This window comes from Eschscholzia californica, unplaced genomic scaffold (genome assembly GCF_041429995.1).
Source record: "Eschscholzia californica isolate CP2 unplaced genomic scaffold, dmEscCali1.0.p SCAF_6, whole genome shotgun sequence".
Lineage (NCBI taxonomy): Eukaryota > Viridiplantae > Streptophyta > Magnoliopsida > Ranunculales > Papaveraceae > Eschscholzia > Eschscholzia californica.
In genome coordinates, this window is record NW_028238483.1 from 4,982,759 (window position 1) to 5,004,327 (window position 21,569).

The following is a 21,569-nucleotide window of genomic DNA, read 5'->3' on the forward strand; positions in this document are numbered from 1 at the left end:
AAAAAGGCCGCGGCTTTAGGGAATAAAGAAAAATAATCAGGGAATAAAGACTAGGTCAATCGAGATTGACTAAAGGGGTATTTTTATTTTTGGCCAAAAAATAAAAATGATTGTGTTTTACCCCTTAATCTTCATCTTCACCTCACCTCCCCTCACAACTCCGATCACCACCACTTCAGTTCGCCGACCACCACCAACACTACCACCATTTTTTCTCTCCTCTCTGTAGATCTGCTAACGAAGACATGATTCTGAGCGGGGATAAGTTTAAAAACCTTATCAGCATTCCCTCATCAATCTTAGCGTACATATCATGCAAAGCAGTCCCAATGACAACGTGCAAGTTTGACCACACATCCATGAATGATGAATCGTCCTTATCGGAGCAGGAAAGAACACTTGTTTAACACACTACCAAGTGTAGAAGAATCCAATCTTATCCCACATTATGCGTCCTTATAAAAACTTTAATGGCTTCTTCGTTTAAACCAATCCTGACATATCCAGCAACCAAAGAATTCCAGTAATAACAATCAATCCATGAACCAACTTACCCAGTTGAAGAACCCCAGTTCCAGCACAAACTTTAAAAACACTAGAGTAACTGAGTGTGTCCAGTTTGATAGAAGTTGTCTGCCTTCATTAACCAAGTTCACTGCTTTCCATAAAATCCCTTTCCTATTACCCAGATCTGCTGCCTTGCTTCTCCAAGACAAAGGAGAGTCCCTTCATCTTCTTCAACTCATTTTCTGAGTTGAAGAAGATAAACCCCAGCAGATCTCAGATCTGTTGGAATTTTTAAAGGGAGAAAGAGATAGGAGTAGAGAGAGAGAGGAGAGAGAAAAAAAGTGGTTGTCGTGGTGGTAGTCGGTGGCTGGAAGTTATGGCGTGGAGGTGAAGATTAATATGAAGATGAAGATTAAGGGCTAAAACACAATCAGGTTTATTTTTGGGCCAAAAATAACAATACCCCTTAAGTCAATCTTGATTGACCAAGTGTTTATTTCCCGGAGATTTTTCTTTATGCCCCAAAGCCGCGGCAAAAAAAAAAGAGTCGAAGATGCTTTTGTACTATGAGTACTTTCACCCGATAATGGGCTGTATAAAGCCCAATTTAACTGCAAGCCCAAGTCATTGGGAGCCAACGCTTGAGCCCATAGCCCACTGAGATTTTCGGGCCAAACCCGCTGTAAGCAAATAACCAACTTAACTACCAAAATCTATGACTATTTCATTCATCAAAATTGTTTAAAATCAGAACACATAATTTGAATACTGAACACTGACTACTAATTATTCACATGTTGTGAGAATCCACTTCCTCAGCCACCGCCACCACCACCACCTAAAGAAGAATATCATCAACACCTACATGGCTCCTCCACCCATATCAGAACCACCTCCTCCCTTATACATGTTAACAATAATGGGATGACAAATACTTTCCAACTCCTTCATTTTATCATCAAATTCATTAGCTTCGGCTAACTGATTACTATCCAACCATTGAATAGCTTCATCAACAGCATCTTCAATCTTCCTCCTATCTTTTCGTCCAATCTTTTTCGAGAAGTTCTCTCCAGTAATTGTACTCTTCAGGTTATAAACGTACTTCTCAAGAGCATTATACGATTTAACTTTCTTCTTAGTTTTTTCGTCTTCTGATTTATATTTTTCAGCTTCTAGAACCATCTTCACTATTTCTTCCATGGATAATCTTCCGTTATCGTAAGTAATAGTGATCCTGTTCTTATGTCCTGTTGATATGACTTCCCCGGAAACATTCAACACACCATTGGAATCGATATCAAAACAGACTTTGACTTCTGGTATGCCTTGAGGAGCTGGAGGAATGCCATAAAGCACAAATTTGCCCAATAAGGTGTTATCTACGGGTCTCGTTCCTTCGCCTTGGTAAACTTTGACTGCCACACTGGTTTGGTTGTCGAACACTGTCGAAAAGAGGCCTTCTTTCTTGGTGGGAATGGCGGTGTTTCTTGGGATTAATACAGACATGAGATGGTCTTTGACTTCTATCCCTAGGGACAGAGGAGTGACATCGAGGAGCAATATATCTTGAACCTTCTCATTACCCTCACCACTCAAGATCGCTGCTTGAACAGCAGCACCATAAGCAACAGCTTCGTCCGGATTAATATTTTTACTGAGTTCTTTCCCATTGAAGAAATCTTTCAACAAATTTTGAACTTCCGGAATTCGTGTAGATCCACCAACAAGAACGACATCGTCGACACTACTCTTATCCATTTTAGCATCTCTTAAACACTTGTCAACTGGTTCTATACATTTTCTAAACAAATCCATGTTAAGTTGTTCGAATTTAGCCCGGGTAATCTTTGTGTGAAAGTCGATACCTTCGAATAGAGAATCCACTTCCATTGTTGTTAGTGCAGTAGATGAGAGAGTTCTTTTCGCTCGTTCACAACAAGTTTTTAATCTTCGTAAAGCTCTAGGGTTTCCGCTAATGTCTATCTTCTTCTTCCTCTTGAATTCTTGAACAAAGTGATTAAGCATTCTGTTGTCGAAATCTTCACCACCAAGATGAGTATCCCCAGCTGTTGCTTTAACTTCAAAAATACCTTCTTTAATCGTGAGAAGAGAAACATCGAAAGTACCACCACCAAGATCGAAAATCAATACGTTTTTTATACCGGCACTCGATGCTTTCTTGTCAAGACCATAAGCAATGGCAGCGGCAGTTGGTTCACTGATAATATGCATAACGTTTAGACCTGCAATGAGTCCTGCATCTTTAGTAGCTTGACGTTGAGAATTGTTGAAGTGAGCAGGGACAGTAACGACTGCATCCTTAATGGTTGATCCGAGGTAACCTTCAGCGATTTGACGCATCTTAATCAAAACCATTGAAGAGATTTGTTGGGGGAAGAATTTCTTCTCCTCGCCTTTGTAGTTGACAACAATCATGGGTATATCACCATGTCCACGAACCACCTTGAAAGGCCAGTGATTAACATCAGCCTGAACTATGGCATCACTAAAGCGCCTTCCAATCAAACGCTTTGCATCTGCAATTTTTGTTCAAGATATTGTTTAATTTAACTGAACAGAGAGCTTGGTAGCTGCAAAAATCCTACAAACATTGTCATAAGAGGCCAATTTTCCATATATATAGCCGAAACAGAACAAATGTAACAAAGTAAAATCAACCAAAGGTGATGTTTTTTTTGGCATTGTTTTAATTAGATTCATTTGCCCCGTCTGAATCTGAACTCTTGTTTAACTATAAAATGGGCAAAAACTCAACCTGAAACAGCTATTCGTACTTAGGTTGTGTTTAGACAGCCAACTACATTCCGGAAAATCGAGTTAGATTGACTCGGAGGTAGAACCAATAATGCCTAATGTGTCCTTTGAAAACACAATATGAAGTAATTATAAACTTATCTAGAGAAAAAATAAAAAAGTTAGTTTGACAAAACAAAAAATTTTAACCTCACTTAATTAAGTTAAAATTTGAGTTTCTTTTGAGTTTAAATTTTTTGTTTTTGACTTCGAAGTTAAGTTACTTCAACATATTAAGAGTTAATCTTTGTTTTCGTCTACTTACGGTTTACCGAAATAAGAACTCCACCACACTTCCACCACCATTGTATCTCCAGCCGCCACCATCACCACCACCATTGCACCTCCACCACCACCGCCACCATATGTCCACCACCAGCATACCTTTACCACAACCACCACCATACTTATATCACCACCACCACATCTCAAGCACCACCAGGCTTCCATCACCATACCCCCAAGGCTCCAACAAAACTACCACTTCAATCACCACGACGACCACCACCACCCCCACAACCATCACTATCACCACCACTTTTGCTAAATTTACTTTTATAATAACAGAAAATCATACATATATTTAAAAAAAATCAAGAATCTCTATAAAAGAATAATAAAAGGTACAAATAGAAAATAAATTATTTTATCAAACCAACTCTTAGAACTTTTACTAAATATATTTTTAAAATTATTTTTATATAAGTATTTCATTAAAGTAAAAGTACTTCTACTTTTAGTTGATACTCTAACCTAATACTCTAACCTAAAGTGAACCAAAGGAGACGGAAGAGTGAAGATCATATGTGAACGTAAAAACCATCGACTCTATACATAGTTTAAGAGCAATTTATGGACGGAAACAGATTCATCATTATAACAAACAGTATAAGAAGAGATGAAGTGAACAATATAAACCCTATAAATCATCATATACAACATTATTATACAGCACAGAGTTATAGACAATAAGAAAAAGGAAGATAAAAAATTTGAAAAGTAGAAGATCACAGGAAGATAGAAAGTTACCGTAAACAGTGTTGATCGGATTCATGGCAACCTGATTCTTAGCAGCTTCTCCGATCAAACGCTCGGAATCAGTAAAAGCGACATAAGATGGAGTGGTTCTGTTTCCTTGATCATTAGCGATGATTTCAACACGATCATGTTGCCAAACTCCCACACAAGAATAAGTTGTGCCGAGATCTATTCCGATCGCCGGACCTTTCCCTGACATTCTAATCGATCAAGTATGAAACTTTGAGTTGCAAAGAATAGTACTTACTTTAGTTGACAATGAGTAATGGAAGTAATAAATAGCTTTGTGTGTCGAGAATGTAAGTTCGATTTTTTTGCCGTCAGAGTGGGCGGTTTACAACTCTAGGAATTCCATTCCAATTTGGTAATTTCCAATTTTAGACGAAAGGGTACTATGGACAATTTGTCCTTCTCTTTTAATTTTGGAAGATTCCCAAGTTGTTACTGGCAATATGTTTTTTTGCCCAAAACTTGGTCAAAAGAGGGGGACCAAGTATAGTTAGAGGCAATGTCCAAGTTTTGTTGGGGTCCCTCCTTATATAAAAAGGATTCCTAGTTAGACTAGGATTTCCCTTATTCCTTATTTAGGGAGAAATAAAAGTTTCTATTTCTAGCCTAAAAAGGAATCCTATTTCTAATAGAATACCTCTTTATTTATCATTATAAATAGGGAATGAAAGGGAAGAAATTATTCATACTTTCAGGTTAGAGAGTATCCTCCCAGTTGGGAGCTCCCAGTTGGGAGCTCCCAGTTGGGAGAGTTACAAGAGAATCCTCTCAGATATATCTTCTCAGGTTAGAGAGAGATAAGAGAGATGACAACAACTTCCAGACCAAAGAGAAGTCAGAGAAAGAGAGATTTCTGAAGTGGTTCTTTCAAGAGAGATTGAAAAAGCAGAATATTGGTTTGAAGAAAAGAAGATTATTAATCTTGTGAAGCAATTTAGTTTGTGGTTATCTTCTTCAACCTTTAGTAATCTAGGATTTGTTCAAATCCTAAGGAGTAAGAGATTTTATTTCTTTGTTTCTTTGTTCAGTTTATCCACCATAGGTTTGGTGAAGAGTTGTGTAACCCATTATTATCATTATAGTGGAAGATTTCTGGACTAGGTCCCGTGGTTTTTTACCTTCTAGTTTGGAGGGGTTTTTTGTCACGTTAAATAATCTTGGAGTCTCTACTTTTACTTTCGCATCGTTTATCTTCATATTCCTGAACAAGTTAATTAGGTTATTTTTCTTAACAAGTGGTATCAGAGCTAAGGTTGGATTTATTGTTCAGAAATATGGAAGTGAATACTAATCGAATGATTAGTTTAGATGGAGAAAACTACTTGATGTGGAAAGCAAAAATGGAAGATTTGTTATACTGCAAAAACCTAGCTGCACCCATTGAAAATCACGGTACAAAACCAATGAAGATAGATGAAGAAGACTGGAAGGTATTAGATCGTAAGGTTGTTGGATTTATTCGACAATGGGTAGAACCCAGTGTTTTTTATCATGTATCGACGGAGACTTCCGCTTTTAGTCTATGGAGGAACTTAGAAGAATTATATGATCAGAAGACAGCTGCCAAAAAGGCTTACTTGTTCAGAAAGCTAGGAAAATTACAATATAAAGAAGGAACCTCAATTGCTCAACACTTGAATGAGATGAAAAGTCTAGTAAACCAGCTTTCTGCAATGAAGTTAGTTTTGGATGATGAGTTGCAAGCCTTACTTCTTCTAAATTCTTTACCAGATAGTTGGGAGACATTGGTGGTGTCTCTTAGCAATTCTGCTCCTGATGGCATAATGCGTATGAATCACGTAACAAGTAGTTTGTTGAATGAAGAAACAAGAAGGAAATCATCGTCAGACGAGTCTCATTCAGAGGCACTTTTAGTCAAGGGGGAGATCAAAACCAAAGAAAGAAGTTAGATGTTTTGGTTGTGGAAAAATGGGTCATTACAAGAGTGATTGCAGGAAACCAAAGAAGGAAAATAAAAAGGATGATGAAAAACAAGATAATGTTGCGGTAGTTGCCTCAGGTGATGACATTATCTTACTCTCAGGTTGTGGAGACACTTGCTTAAGTATGACTGAGTCAGAACCAGAAACAATATGGTTGGTTGACTTAGGTGCTTCGTATCATGTTATTCCATGTAAGGATTTCTTTAACTCTTACAGAACCGGTGACCTTGGCAAAGTCAGGATGGGAAACTTAGGTTTCTCAAATCGTAGGAATTGGAGAAGTGAAAATCGAGACGAGCACAGGGAGTACATTGATTCTTAAGAATGTGAGGCATATACCAGATCTTCGATATAACCTAATCTCTACCAGAGTATTAGATGATGAAGGGTACCACAATCACTTTGATGATGGAAAGTGGAAGCTCACAAAAGGGTCAATGGTGATAGCAAGAGGGAAGAAGTGTTATACTTTATACAGGACTCAAGTAAAACTGTGTAAAGGGAAATTGAATGCAGTTGAAAAAGATTCTTCCACTGATCTTTGGCATAGAAGACTCGGGCACATGAGAGAGAAAGGACTTCAAATCCTTGCTAAACGACAAGACTTACCGAACGTAAAAGGTATAAATTTAAACACTTGTTCTCATTGTTTAGTAGGAAAGCAACATAGAGTTTCTTTTCAAAGGAATGCATCTGAAAGAAAATCCAGTGTTTTGGAGCTTGTTTATTCTAACATTTGTGGACCTTTAAAGGTCAAAACACTTGGTGGTGCTTTGTATTTCGTTACTTTTATAGATGATGCTTCCAGGAAAGTTTGGGCATATGCCATAAAGACCAAAGATCAGGTACTTGCAGTTTTCAAGAATTTCCACAACATGGTAGAACGGGAGACAGGAAAACCATTAAAGTGCATTCGCACTGACAATGGAGGAGAATACATCGGGTCGTTTGAAGAGTATTGCAAAACCCATGGTATTCGACATGAACAGACAGTTCCAAAAACTCCACAACAAAATGGTGTAGCAGAACGCATGAACTGCACTATTGTGGAGAGGATCAGATGTATGCTCTCAGAAGCAAAGCTGCCTAAAAGCTTCTGGGGTGAGGCAATGCGTACTGCATGTTATCTGATCAATTTATCACCTTCAGCACCATTAGATGGAGATGTAGCTGAGAGAGTGTGGGCTGGGAAAGAAGTCAGTTATGGACACCTAAGGGTGTTTGGTTGCAGGGCTTTTGTGTAGGGATTTAAACCCTTCTACTAGTGTTTATAGCGGAAATATGACATCTAATGTCTACACTAGTATTCCCAGGATCACATGCAAAACTAGTAATTAATCTAATGGAGATAGTAGATTACCTTAATCGCTTTTCCCTCGAACTAGTTGAATTGATTGAAGAAGACCAAGAGCTTCAAGTGTAGCTCCTCTACTTGGGACACGAGAAATCAATTTGATCTCCCACCTTGTTGTATAGCTAGCACACCAATGGTGGTTGGAAGAAGAAGAACACATTTCTTCTTGACTAGATAGATAGTAATGGGAATTAGCTCACTTTCCCCTCTCTACTTGATGTGGTAGAGTAAGAAAGCTTAGAGAGAAATTCCACACCTTATTCTCTGCCCTAAGAGTGTTTATATAGAACCCTAATAAGAATCCACCTCCTTTTAGGTTTCCTAAAACACCATTTAGAATAAGATTTAGGGAAATAGTCGAAAATAGCAACTATTGGTATTTTCTCAATTCCCTAAGGAGGAGGTGCCCAAACACCACGAAAATTGGCAGATATAATGTTTATTATATCAGCAACTAACCCTCCAAAATTCAGCCCAATCCGAGTCCTAGAAGTACCCGAACCGGTCTAGGCCCAAAAACCCTGTTTTTGGCCTTTTTGTACTATCTTTGCCTAATTCCTTTTTAGGCCTATGAGATATGTTTATGGGACACTCCCATGATTATATCTCACTCCCACTAGTCATATCCTAGATCAATTTGTCACTCTTATGTGTAACCCGTTGTAGGATCCGATCGAAGTTAGCCGCGAATTACTTCGTAATTCGACGATCGTAGTTGGTCTCTAGCTACAACTCTACGATCCCTAAATCAATCGGACTTGATGATCTTCCACATCAATTGTCCTATCCGACAAATTGTTCGCATTGTCACCTTGGTCGAAGGACATCTCCTTCAACTCCTTCAGACTCCCACTTGGACTTAGAACAAGTGCAATGCCTCGATTCCCGTGTCAATTTAGTATCCCATCTGATACGTCACATCATTCAGACTTTCTTGATATCCGAGTACAACTGTAAAAGACAAACGATTAACTTTTAATCCGTTTGAGCGCGGCCACGCATTTTCAGTTGCTACTCATCAAGTGGCCTTGAGACACTTTGTACCTAATGTGATTAGGGTGACACAATCCATTCTTGCGCTCCCACTTAACTTCATGTCTATCCTGTCCTTCCCAGTATCCGTCTTTATAACCTCCTTTTACGGCGCGGCGTTTAACGGAACCAAAGTCGGGCATTCCTTACATAAGATGAGTGGAGCACTCATGTTTTGAGGAATCTCTCCAATTGTCTTTATGAGAAGTATTGACGTTCATCACGAGTGATGTACTTCTCATTTGAGGGTTATCCAGTGTATAAACCTTTTACACACCCACGTAGTCGAATAGAATATACTATTCATATAGCCCATGAAACTGCGCTATCTCATCGACTCCCGTGCTAGTCTTCGTGAGTCATTGTTGTCCATGCAATGACCTGGACCAGGGATTTTTGATAATAATTATTCCAAGTTCACTTAATAGGGTTTCATTCATCAGATCACGTATCTGACAAACCTATTCGGAACGTTTTATTATCGATGGACTGTCGTTTAAACACTAAACCAAGTTTAGACGACTGGTGAAATAATTCTTATTATTTCTGATAACGAGAGTTGTAAGTCTGAGCCTCTTCCGTAAAACTCCTTTTACCCACTCAGTTTTACTTGTCGAGGTTTAAAATTATACCTCATGCCTTAGACTGTGTATGAATCTCATACTATGTCTAAGGTGACAGTTTAGTTTGACTACCGTGGTAGTCGGTTTTAAACTTTGCTTATTATCAATTAATTTGAAGATTGCTATCTTCAACCTTGATAATATCTAGTAATCTTTACTAGAGTTAAGGCCTTTAATTCTTTGTGTAGTATTTGCAACAGTTCCTGGCTTAAAACACTTTTAGCCTACTTTCCTTCCATGTCTGGAAGTTTGCTACGATGACATGTTCAACTTTGTACTACTTCATCCTTTAGCCTTCTAGGATGTACTAAGTAGTGTTTCGGTTTTCCAATCCGAATTCGGATGTTTAAATGCTAATCATGTCCAACATGATTGACTTTATGTTTTCGAACATAAATGTCTCTCTCATGCGTGCTAGCTCATCGGTGTCTTTTAGACTCCGAGTTTTGCAACGCCCTCTGTCATGAATTTTTGGGTCGAAATTCTTTTAGACTTTCCGAGTCTTAGATTTTCTGTTTCGGATCTCAAGCATCTCAGCGTACTGAGTCTCTCTAATCCTATCATCCTTTTGATCTATGCTTATAGATCTTCAGATGCCCAAAATGGCATTTTATCCTTTTGTGTGTGGTCCTTTATTGAGTCAGTTCGTTACTGTTATACAACACCTTATGTCGTACTCAATCTTTTGTATGTACTCTGCATACGGACCCGGAAGGTTTGTTTACTCCCACTTACCTTCTTGAAACTCGTGATTCAAGATTTTCTTCATTCTCCAGGAATCAAATTTCTCTGATTGCCTTTTGAATCGAAGATTCTAACTCTTGCGTGCTTTTAATCCGCCGATAGATTTCTGAAGCATGCTTGTGGACATAACTTGATTGGAAGAATCTTTATTCTTCTTGTCTCGTTTCGGGAAACACGAATGTTTCCATCCTTCTCAGTTTTCTATTTTGGAAAACCAATTTAGGTCTTATGTTGACTTAAATTATCAAGCTTCATGTCTTGACGAGATATGGATTCCACGATGATTTTGGCTTCTAGCCAAAATCTAGAGTCAGTTTCCGTTTCTGCGCAGGTCTTTTATCTCTTCAGAAATAACCTTTATTAACTGTGTCTTTGAGATTTGACCTTTTAGGGCTTTTGAACAACAATTTGGAATTTTCTCAACTACTTTGAGATATTCCTTTAGAGACACTTTCACTTGTTTTGAGAGTTCTCCGGCGAATGACATTCGCTTTTGTGCGGTGGGTTTATAAGATCATATCTTTAACCTTTCCTTTTCCAAGGAGTCGCAGTTTGTTGCTCTTGGTCGAATTTAATCGACTTGTACAAGTTTCATGATTGTTCTTCATGACCCTCCATGATTTTTCTCATGATCGAATTAAATCGACTTGTACTTTTCTCCCACTTATTCTATTAATAATTAGTGTTTTCTCCCAGACTACTAGGTGTGCTAATTATTAGAAGAATACTATCATGAGCAACAAACACTTTGTTCTCTTGATTAGTTATGGAAGAAGCCCAAATTTCTTTTAAAAGAAATTGCGTCAGATATTAGCTAGTTTTGTAATGCTTTTACAAATTTAGCTCTAGACGGAATTTTGGTAAGTGTGAAAACAATCGTTTATAGAATATGTCCCAAAATATTCAGAAGACTGGCTTAAACCCATCTTTGATCGAATTATGCATAGCAATGTTCGATTGCTCCCACTGAATCCACCATCCGTCGGATGTGTTCCATGGAGCAGAGTTGGGAAACTGTTTCTCAACTCCTTTGATGGTTATCAAGTGTTTGACTCAAGTTTTCACTATCTTGTCAAAGTGATTCTTTATTTCGGTTTGTACTTTGTTTGAACCTTTCAAACATTCTGACTTATACTTTATGATTTGTACGTTTCCATACTTCATGAAGTTGTCAGAGTACGTATTTGAAGTTTCTCTCGTTAGCTTCTGCAAGTAAACTTATAGGTCTGCATAACACCGTATGAGTCCTAATAGATTACTAGTCTTTATGCCTTTTGAAAAGGGTGACTTTGTCAATTAGTCCTTAAGACCCAATTGACAATGCTGAAGTTTAATGAGTTTGAATCTCTTGATTTTAGCCATTATCAATGTTAACCTTCAGTTAATTTTATCACTGGTTTAAAACATCAGACGTTTCTAGAAGAACAAAATAATCACTATTAAGTTCTAAGCTAGATCAGTGTCTAAAAGAAGACTTTGATCCCTTTCAGCATCCCTAGCATTACTGCTTCTGCTCCCTCTTGGATCTTTACTTCTTTTAGTCAAGTATGTGATTTCCTTGAGCTCCCACTGAGCCGCTCATCTGGTCTTAAATACCTGATGAAGGAATTTTACGATACTTGTTTTTAACTTTGTTAACAAGGATACGGAATCGGAATTCATAATTCCATTCCTTTTGTCCTCTAGGTGCTAAAGGTAGTTTCCTTTTAAATGATCTAGCCATTGTTCAGAAACATTCACAGTAATGAGAAATACTCTTGATCATGTACTCGGTAGCTACTTTTCTTTGATCAAATGTTTGTCTCACTTGACTGATCCTTTTGCCCTTTTGAATCTATTTCTTAGATTCTTTGTACCAAATCTCAAGAACCTTTCTTAGACTGGATATTCCCGTATGTTCTGCTCAGTTTGTTTGTAACAACCTGAGTGACTCATCTAAGGTCTTATCTATCTTTGTTCAATCAATATTGAATTGGGTGATAGATGTATTCTGTTGTCTTCCGTTAGGATGACTTTCAGATTGCCTTGGAGGTCTCGTACCTCTCCATTTATGACTTCTGTGGGAAATTCTTCCTCAGTTTGTCTTAATGGTTATGCTAGCATTCATTATTCTTCCAAAGAGAATGTTATACGATTGCTTGCAAATGGCTTTTGACCTTCTCTTGTATGAGTCAACATTGGGATTGGGTATTCTAGTGACCTTCCTTTTGAATCTGAGAATTATTCTCGGATTCATTCTTCCATTCTAGGAAGTGGATCAGCACCTCCCTTAGGTGTGATTTAATGTTGAAATCGTTTGTGTCATCTTAAAACTACATAAAGAAATGGCAAAGTTTTAAAACTCGTTATCGTTTTTGAAAAACATTAGTTTTCCCACATTATTCAATAAAAATCGTTCCCGATTGAATAAGTGATTCCAAGACCCCAGTTCTTCGAAGTAAAGCGGACGAAGGCCCTACCCTTTGACTCCGTCGTTCCGGGTGAGTGAATTCCTTCACTGATCATACCTTATGACTCTTGGTTAATAGATTTCATTAATGAATGACTAATCAATCCTTTTGCCTCGAGTATCCAAGACTCTCTTGCTGATCTCGTTGAGTAGAACCATTTAGACGTGTAGGCCTCTTCTATAGGCCTACCCGCATTGTCCCAAGGTAGAGGAGGTACTCTGCGAAGGCCGACCCACCTTCCTCGAACAAGGGCGCAACGAGTGTCTTAATCTGGATAGGCGATTACTCAAGATTACTTTTGGGGACTTTTACGCTAGTCTGGCGTTTGTTATAGTGAACTATTTAGCCTAACTAACATCCACGACATAAAGCGTAAATAAGTAAGTAAATGCGCGCGAGAAAGTAAATCAAGCAGACATGGATCCTAGTATGGCCCCTAACCTAGAATATCTAATCACCCTTGGTTTTCTTCTTGTTTCGCCTTTTGGTTCGTCTTAGATCGCCATCTTTGAACCTCCATTGATTTCTCCCACTCGCCTTTGGATTTCATCCTCGAGTTTCTTCAATGGACTCATAGACCCTAAACTCTAATTACAAGACTCTAACGATTCGCAGATCGTATAAACTTGAAATTAAAATTAATTACAAAGCATGCACCCATCCGTGCTTAAAACAAGAATAAGGAAATAAATCTATGGCCATACTAGTTTCCCGCATTCACATCACATGCAATCATATAATATATCAAGGCTAAGAATTATATATGCATGATTATCTTGGGAGATACTTTTGTTGACATCACATGTCACATTGCGGACCTTAAGTCTAAATTCGAAGAATTCAACTAATGGTGCTTTCCGGTTTTATGTTTTATGATTAAAATCATCTTTTAGAAAAACTCCGTTTTGGGCTCGAGAAAGCCCGGGTCAATTTCGGAAAAAAAAATATTGGTTCGATTCTTAATGATTTCATAAATCAATTTAAAGAGAAATCCGTTTTGAGCTCTTGGATGGCCCGAATTGATTTTGGAATTATTTGGTTGGAATCGGAAAATAATTTTTGGCAAAAACTCCCACTCGAATGATGGTCCCTTTTCGTGGTCCGAAAAGCCTCGAAAAAGCCCGGGACAAGTCTTAGACAAGTCCCGGCCCAAGCCCAAAAAGGGCTCGGACAAGGTCCGGACATAGCACGGCCCATAGGGCCGGGCGTGTCCTGGCCGAGGCCTATCAAGGCCTGGTCTCGTCCTGGCCGGAGCCAGGACGCTAGTCCATGTACCAGACGCGTTCTAGACGTGTCTGGTACTGGACCGGACCAGCACTAGGTGTCTCGGACTAGTCCGAGACACCCAGAACCTCCCAGACGCGTCTCCGAGACGCGTCTGGTCGAGTGCTCTGGACGCGTCCTAGACGCGTCCAAGAAGCTCCTTCGCAGCTGCTGGTCGCGTCTTAGACGCGACCTGGACGCGTCTTAGACGCGACCTGGACGCGTCTTTAAGACGCGTCCTTAGTAGCTGCTCTGGACGCGTCTCAAAGACGCGTCCAGAAGCTTCTGTCGCAGCTGCTGGTCGCGTCTTCAAGACGCGTCTCAGCAGCTGCTCTGGACGCGTCCAGAGGACGCATCCAAGAGCTTCTGGTCCGGCCAGGAAGCTTCCTGGCCGGACACTAGGGTTTTTCAAAACCCTAGTTTCCAAAAAGAAATTTTTTTTTTTTTTTTTTCTTATGCAACTTTAAGTTGCTATTTTCCAATTTTAAAACTTTTCTTAAATTTTTGAAATTTCTTTTAGAACACTTCTAAAAGGTTTCAAAACTTTTAGAAACTTTTAAATTTTCCAAATTTGTTTTGAGAGTTTCCCAAACTCAAAACTACTCTTATTAGAACACTTCTAAAATTCCAAATCTTTGTTTTTCAAAAGTTTCCAAAATTTAAAAAACAACTCTTAATCAAAATCTAGGTTTTTGAAATTTTTCAAAGAACAATTTTGAAATCAATTTTGAAAAATCTTTGAATCCAATTCAAAATTAATCAAATTTTATGTTTAAAATCTTTTAAATATAACTATCAACATAATCAAGCATGGATTAGTTTGAAATTCAATGAAATTGAGTCTTTTAAAACACTTTTAATCATCAATTTGATTCTCAATTTGAAAATTTATTGAATCCCATCAAATTATGAGTTTAAAATACTTTTAAAAACATCTTTTAAAATACTTTTATAAACTCAATTTTCAAACTATTAAGCATATTAATTAGTTCGATTCTTAGCAAAAACTAGTTAATGGCAAGAGGCTCTGACGCCACTGTAGCGATTTAAACCCTTCTACTAGTGTTTATAGCGGAAATATGACATCTAATGTCTACACTAGTATTCCCAGGATCACATGCAAAACTAGTAATTAATCTAATGGAGATAGTAGATTACCTTAATCGCTTTTCCCTCGAACTAGTTGAATTGATTGAAGAAGACCAAGAGCTTCAAGTGTAGCTCCTCTACTTGGGACACGAGCAATCAATTTGATCTCCCACCTTGTTGTATAGCTAGCACACCAATGGTGGTTGGAAGAAGAAGAACACCTTTCTTCTTGACTAGATAGATAGTAATGGGAATTAGCTCACTTTCCCCTCTCTACTTGATGTGGTAGTATAAGAAAGCTTAGAGAGAAATTCCACACCTTATTCTCTGCCCTAAGAGTGTTTATATAGAACCCTAATAAGAATCCACCTCCTTTTAGGTTTCCTAAAACACCCTTTAGAATAAGATTTAGGGAAATAGTCGAAAATAGCAACTATTGGTATTTTCTCAATTCCCTAAGGAGGAGGTGCCCAAACACCACGAAAATTGGCAGATATAATGTTTATTATATCAGCAACTAACCCTCCAAAATTCAGCCCAATCCGAGTCCTAGAAGTACCCGAACCGGTCTAGGCCCAAAAACCCTGTTTTTGGCCTTTTTGTACTATCTTTGCCTAATTCCTTTTTAGGCCTATGAGATATGTTTATGGGACACTCCCATGATTATATCTCACTCCCACTAGTCATATCCTAGATCAATTTGTCACTCTTATGTGTAACCCGTTGTAGGATCCGATCGAAGTTAGCCGCGAATTACTTCGTAATTCGACGATCGTAGTTGGTCTCTAGCTACAACTCTACGATCCCTAAATCAATCGGACTTGATGATCTTCCACATCAATTGTCCTATCCGACAAATTGTTCGCATTGTCACCTTGGTCGAAGGACATCTCCTTCAACTCCTTCATTTTGTGCATATACCTAAAGATCAAAGAGCAAAGCTTGATGATAAAGCTAAGCAATGCATCTTTTTAGGCTATGCAGATGAGAAATTCGGATACAGGTTATGGGATCCAGTCGATAAGAAGATTATTAGAAGTAGAGATGTGGTCTTTCTTTAAGATCAAACTATTGAGGACTTCGGGAAAGTTGAGAAACGTGGGAATCATAGTAATGATCTCATTGATCTAGATCCACATATCTCTTCTAAGGTTATGCATGATAATGCAGGTGAAGAACAAAATCATGAAGATGAAGCTCATGAAGATGTTCCTATGGGTGATGATGTTGAGCAAGAAACGGAAGTTCAACATGAACCACCAGTTGAATTGATGAGATCGACTAGAGAGAGAGCACCATCTACCAAGTATCCTCCACACGAGTATGTGATTGTTACAGATAGTGGAGAACCACAGTGTTATGAAGAAGCCCTAGATGATGAACACAAGAAGGAGTGGTTGAAAGCTATGCAAGATGAAATTGAATCATTGCATAAAAAAAACACTTTTAAGTTGGTTGAAAAACCTAAGAATAAGAAAATTCTTAAAAATAAGTGGGTTTTCATAATCAAGACCGAAGAAAGAAATTCACAACCACGGTATAAGGCACGCCTAGTGGTGAAAGGATTTGGGCAGAAGAAGGGTATTGATTTTGATGAGATTTTCTCTCCGGTGGTGAAGATGTCCTCTATACGATTAGTATTGGGATTGGCTGCAAGTATGAACCTAGAAATTGAACAACTAGATGTCAAGACCGCTTTCCTTCATGGTGACTTGGAGGAAGATGTGTATATGGAACAACCAACAGGGTTTGAAGTTAAAGGTAAGGAACACTTGTTTTGTAAGTTAGAGAAGAGTTTATATGGGCTGATACAAGCACCAAGACAGTGGTACAAAAAGTTTGAATCATTCATGAAGGATCAAGGGTATCACAGGACGGCTTCAGATCATTGTGTTTTCGTTCATAAATTTCCTGATGGAGATTTGATTATACTTCTACTTTATGTTGATGATATGTTGATTGTTGGTCAGGATGCTACTAAAATTAGCAGGTTAAAGAAGGAACTAAACAAGTATTTCGATATAAAAGACTTGGGTCCAGCAAAACAAATTCTTGGCATGCATATCTCTCGTGATAGGAAAGCTGGAAAACTTTGGCTATCACAAGAAAGATACATTGAGAAGGTTCTAGAAAGGTTCAATATGGACAAAACAGAACCAGTGAGTTGTCCATTAGCCAGTCACTTCAAGTTGACTCGTGATCAGTGTCCATCAACTAGAAGTGAAAAAGAAGAAATGGAGAAAATTCCTTATGCTTCAGTTGCAGGAAGCTTGATGTATGCAATGGTGTGTACAAGACCGGACATTGCATTTGCAGTTGGAGTGGTAAGCAGATTTCTTGCCAATCCAGGCAAAGAGCATTGGTTAGCAGTGAAGTGGATTCTGAAGTATCTTAGAGGTACGTCTAAAGCTCGTATATGTTTTGGTAATGATAAGCCAGTATTAGTCGGTTACACAGATGCAGACATGGCAGGGGATGTAGACTCTAAAAGGTCCACATCAGGCTACTTATTTACATTTTCAGGGGGAGCAGTGTCATGGCAATCTAAATTACAAAAGTGTGTAGCTTTATCTACTACAGAGGCAGAATATATTGCCATTACAGAATGTTGCAAGGAGATGTTATGGATGAAGAGACTGTTAGAAGAACTTGGTATGAAACAAGATAATTATGTTATTCATTGCGACAGTCAGAGTGCCATCCACCTCAGTAAGAATTCTAGTTTCCATTCCAAGTCCAAGCATATAAATGTGAGATACCACCAGTGGATCCAAGATGTTCTTGAAGAAAAGGTGTTGAAGATCGAGAAAATCCATACTGACGACAATGGTTCAGATATGATGACAAAACCATTACCCAAAGGCAAACATGAGCTATGTAGCAGTGTTGCAGGTTTGGGGATGGTAGGTCCCTCTTCATAAGTCGGGAGGGGGAGTTTGTTGGGGTCCCTCCTTATAATAAAAGGACTCCTAGTTGGAATAGGATTTCCCTTATTCTTTGTTTGGGGAAAAAATAGAAGTTTCTATTTTTTCAAGCCTAAAAAGGAATTCCTATTTCTTTTGGTAAACCTCCCTATTTATCATTATAAAAGGGAATGAAAGGGAAGAGATTATACACAACAACTTCCAGAACAAAGAGAAGTCAGAGAAAGAGAGATTTCTGAAGTGGTTCTTTCAAGAGAGATTGAAAGAGTTGAATATTGGTTTGAAAAAAAGAAGATTATTAATCTTGTGAAGCAATTTAGTTTGTGGTTATCTTCTTCAACCTTTAGGAATCTAGGATTTGTTCAAATCCTAAGGAGTAAGAGATTTATATTTCTTTGTTTCTTTGTTCAGTTTATCCATCATAGGTTTGGTGAAGAGTTGTGTAACCCATTATTATCATTATAGTGGAAGATTTCTGGACTAGGTCCCGTGGTTTTTTACCTTCTAGTTTGGAGGGATTTTTGCCACGTTAAATAATCTTGGTGTCTCTACTTTTACTTTCGCATCGTTTATCTTCATATTTCTGAACAAGTTAATTAGGTTATTTTTCCCAACAAGTGGTACCAGAGCTAAGGTTAGATTTATCGTTCAGAAATATGGAAGAGAGACTGTAGTGCACTTTACACATGATGCAAGCGAATTCGTGAATAAGAGTTGAATGCAGTTGGAATGTGATTGATCAGCGGATTCAAGACGTATTGAAGAAAAAAGTGTTGGAAATCAAGAAAATCCATATAGAAGACAATACTTCAGATATGATGGCAAAAAGATTGTTCAACGGGAAGCATGAGCTACATAAATAGTAGTATTGTTGTCTTTGGAATGGTGGGTCCTTTTCATGAGTCGGGAGGGGGAGTTTGTTGGGGTCCCTCCTTATATAAAAAGGATTCCTAGTTAGAATAGGATTTCCCTTATTCCTTATTTAGGGAGAAATAAAAGTTTCTATTTCTAGCCTAAAAAGGAATCCTATTTCTAATAGAATACCTCTTTACTTATCATTATAAATAGGGAATGAAAGGGAAGAAATTATTCATACTTTCAGGTTAGAGAGTATCCTCCCAGTTGGGAGCTCCCAGTTGGGAGAGTTACAAGAGAATCCTCTCAGATATATCTTCTCAGGTTAGAGAGAGATAAGAGAGATGACAACAACTTCCAGAACAAAGAGAAGTCAGAGAAAGAGAGATTTCTGAAGTGGTTATTTCAAGAGAGATTGAAAAAGCAGAATATTGGTTTGAAGAAAAGAAGATTATTAATCTTGTGAAGCAATTTAGTTTGTGGTTATCTTCTTCAACCTTTAGGAATCTAGGATTTGTTCAAATCCTAAGGAGTAAGAGATTTTATTTCTTTGTTTCTTTGTTCAGTTTATCCACCATAGGTTTGGTGAAGAGTTGTGTAACCCATTATTATCATTATAGTGGAAGATTTCTGGACTAGGTCCCGTGGTTTTTTACCTTCTAGTTTGGAGGGGTTTTTTGCCACGTTAAATAATCTTGGAGTCTCTACTTTTACTTTCGCATCGTTTATCTTCATATTCCTGAACAAGTTAATTAGGTTATTTTTCTTAACAAGTTTGAGGGTGTTTGTCACCCACCTCTTCCTCTTCATCTTTCAGCAAAAATGTCGCCCGTCGGCCAGTAATTTCTGGCCGACCACCTAAAAGAAATATATTCATCATCTTCTTCCCCCATCATCATCTTTCTGTTGAGTATTGTGATGTGTACTAATGTCGTATAAGTGGAATCTCAGACATCTCATGTCTTGACATTAGTATGGCCCCAACATCATCATGCATAAACTAATGATTAAACTAATACGAAATAGATGATTACCTCAATCGCTATTTCCCTCGAACTATTCCAATAGATTAAAGAAGACCAAGAGCTCCAATTGACACTCCTTTACTTGGGACACCGAACGGCGTATTTAATCTCCCTCCTTGAAAGCTTGTTAGCACTCCAATGGTGGTTTGATAAGAAGAACACCTTCTTCTTACTTGACTAGTTGATAGCTTGGGAATTAGCTCACTTTCTCCTCTCTATTTGATGTGGTAGAGTAAGAAAGCTTAGAGAGAAATTCCACACCTTATTCTCTGTCCTAAGAGTCTTTATATAGAACCTTAATAAGAATCCACCTCCAATTAGGTTTCCTATAAGACCCTTTAGAATAAGATTTAAGGAAATTGTCGAAAATAACAACTAGTTGATATTTTCTCAATTCCTTGAGGAGGTGACGTCCAAACCCAGCCAAAATTGACATATTGATTGTTCCTAACATAATGAACCGACCCTCCAATTTTCAGCCCAATTCGAGCCCTAAAAGTGCTCCAATCGGTTGAGGCCCAAAACCCCGTTTTCGGGCCTTTTTGCTATCTTTTGCCTAAATTCTCTTTAGGCCTATAAGATATGTTTATGGGACAGTCACATGGTTATATCTCACTCCCACTAGTCATATATCCGATTAAATACCCATTGTTATGTGTAACCCGTTGTAGGATCCGATCGAAGTTAGCCGCGAACTACTACGTAATTCGACGATCGTAGTTGGTTTCTAGCTAAACACTACGACCCCTAAATCAATCGGACTTGATGATCTTCTTCATTAATTGTCCTAGCCGACAAATTGCTCGCGTTGCAATCTTGGTTGAAGGACATCTCCTTCAGACTACCACTTGTACTTAGAACAAGTGCAATGCTCGATTCCCGTGTCAATTTGTATCCCATCTGATACGTCACGTCATTCAGACTTTCTTGATATCCGAGTACAACTGTAAAAGACAAACGATTAACTCCTAATCCGTTTGAGCATGGCCACGCATTTTCATTCGTCAACTCATCAAGTGGCCTTGAGACATTTTGTACCTAATGTGAGGATGACACAATCCATTCTTGCGCTCCCACTTAACTTCATGTCTATCCTGTCCTTCCCAGTATCTACCTTTATAACCTCCTTTTACGGCGCGGCGTTTAACGGAACCAAAGTTGGGCATTCCTTACATAAGATGAGTGGAGCACTCATATTTTGAGGAATCTCTCCAATTTTGTCTTAATGAGAAGCGTTTGAAGTTCATCACGAGTGATGTACTTCTCATTAGAGGGTTATCCAGTGTATAAACCTTTTTACACACCCACGTAGTCGAATTGAATACACTATTCCTATTGCCCATGAAACTGCTTTATCTTATCGACTTTCCGTGCTAGTCTTCCTTAGTCGTTTGTTGTCCAAGCAACGACCTGGACTAGGGAGATGATAATAAATATTTGAAGTTCACTTAATAGGGTTTCATTCATCAGATCACGTATCTGACAAACCTATTCAGAATGTTTTATTATCTGCGGACTGTCGTTTAAATACTAAATCAAATTCAGACGACTGTGAAATAATTAAATTATTTCCGATAACTAGAGTTTGTAAATCTTAGCCTCTTCCGTAAAACTCTTTTACTTGCTTAGTTTTACATGTCGAGGTTTATTCAAAATATACCTCATGCCTTAGACTTGTGTATGAATCTCATACTTTGTCTTAGGTGACGGTTTAGTTCGACTACCATTGTAGTCGGTTTCAAACTTTGCAAAATATCAATTAATTTGAAGTCTGCTTTCTTCAATCTTGACTCTAGTAACCTTTACTAGAGTGAAGGCTTTTAATTCTTATGTAGAATTTGCAGCAGTTCCCGGCTTAAACACTTTTAGCCTACTTTCCTTCTATGTCTGGAAGTT

General features: G+C 38.2%; 1 protein-coding gene across 1 annotated transcript; it reads right to left on the reverse strand.

The window, feature by feature from the left end:
- Window positions 1–1,206: 1,206 nt before the first annotated feature.
- On the reverse strand, window positions 1,207–20,081 carry LOC147530943 (heat shock 70 kDa protein 4-like). The gene is made up of 3 exons (XM_086651023.1): window positions 19,683–20,081; window positions 4,354–4,562; window positions 1,207–3,047 (listed from the first exon to the last, which is right to left on the reverse strand). Exons 2-3 carry the CDS (start codon window positions 4,559–4,561, stop codon window positions 1,369–1,371), a joined length of 1,887 nt encoding a protein of 628 aa, XP_086507149.1. The 5' UTR covers window position 4,562; window positions 19,683–20,081; the 3' UTR covers window positions 1,207–1,368.
- Between the last annotated feature and the right edge of the window lie 1,488 nt (window positions 20,082–21,569).

Coding starts and splice junctions, on each gene's coding strand:
- LOC147530943 (XM_086651023.1), bottom strand. CDS start 4,561: ATGTCAGGGAAAGGTCCGGCGATCGGAATAGATCTCGGCACAACTTAT. Junction 3,048..4,353: donor TCCGATCAACACTGTTTACG/GTAACTTTCTAT, acceptor CAAAAATTGCAG/ATGCAAAGCGTTTGATTGGA.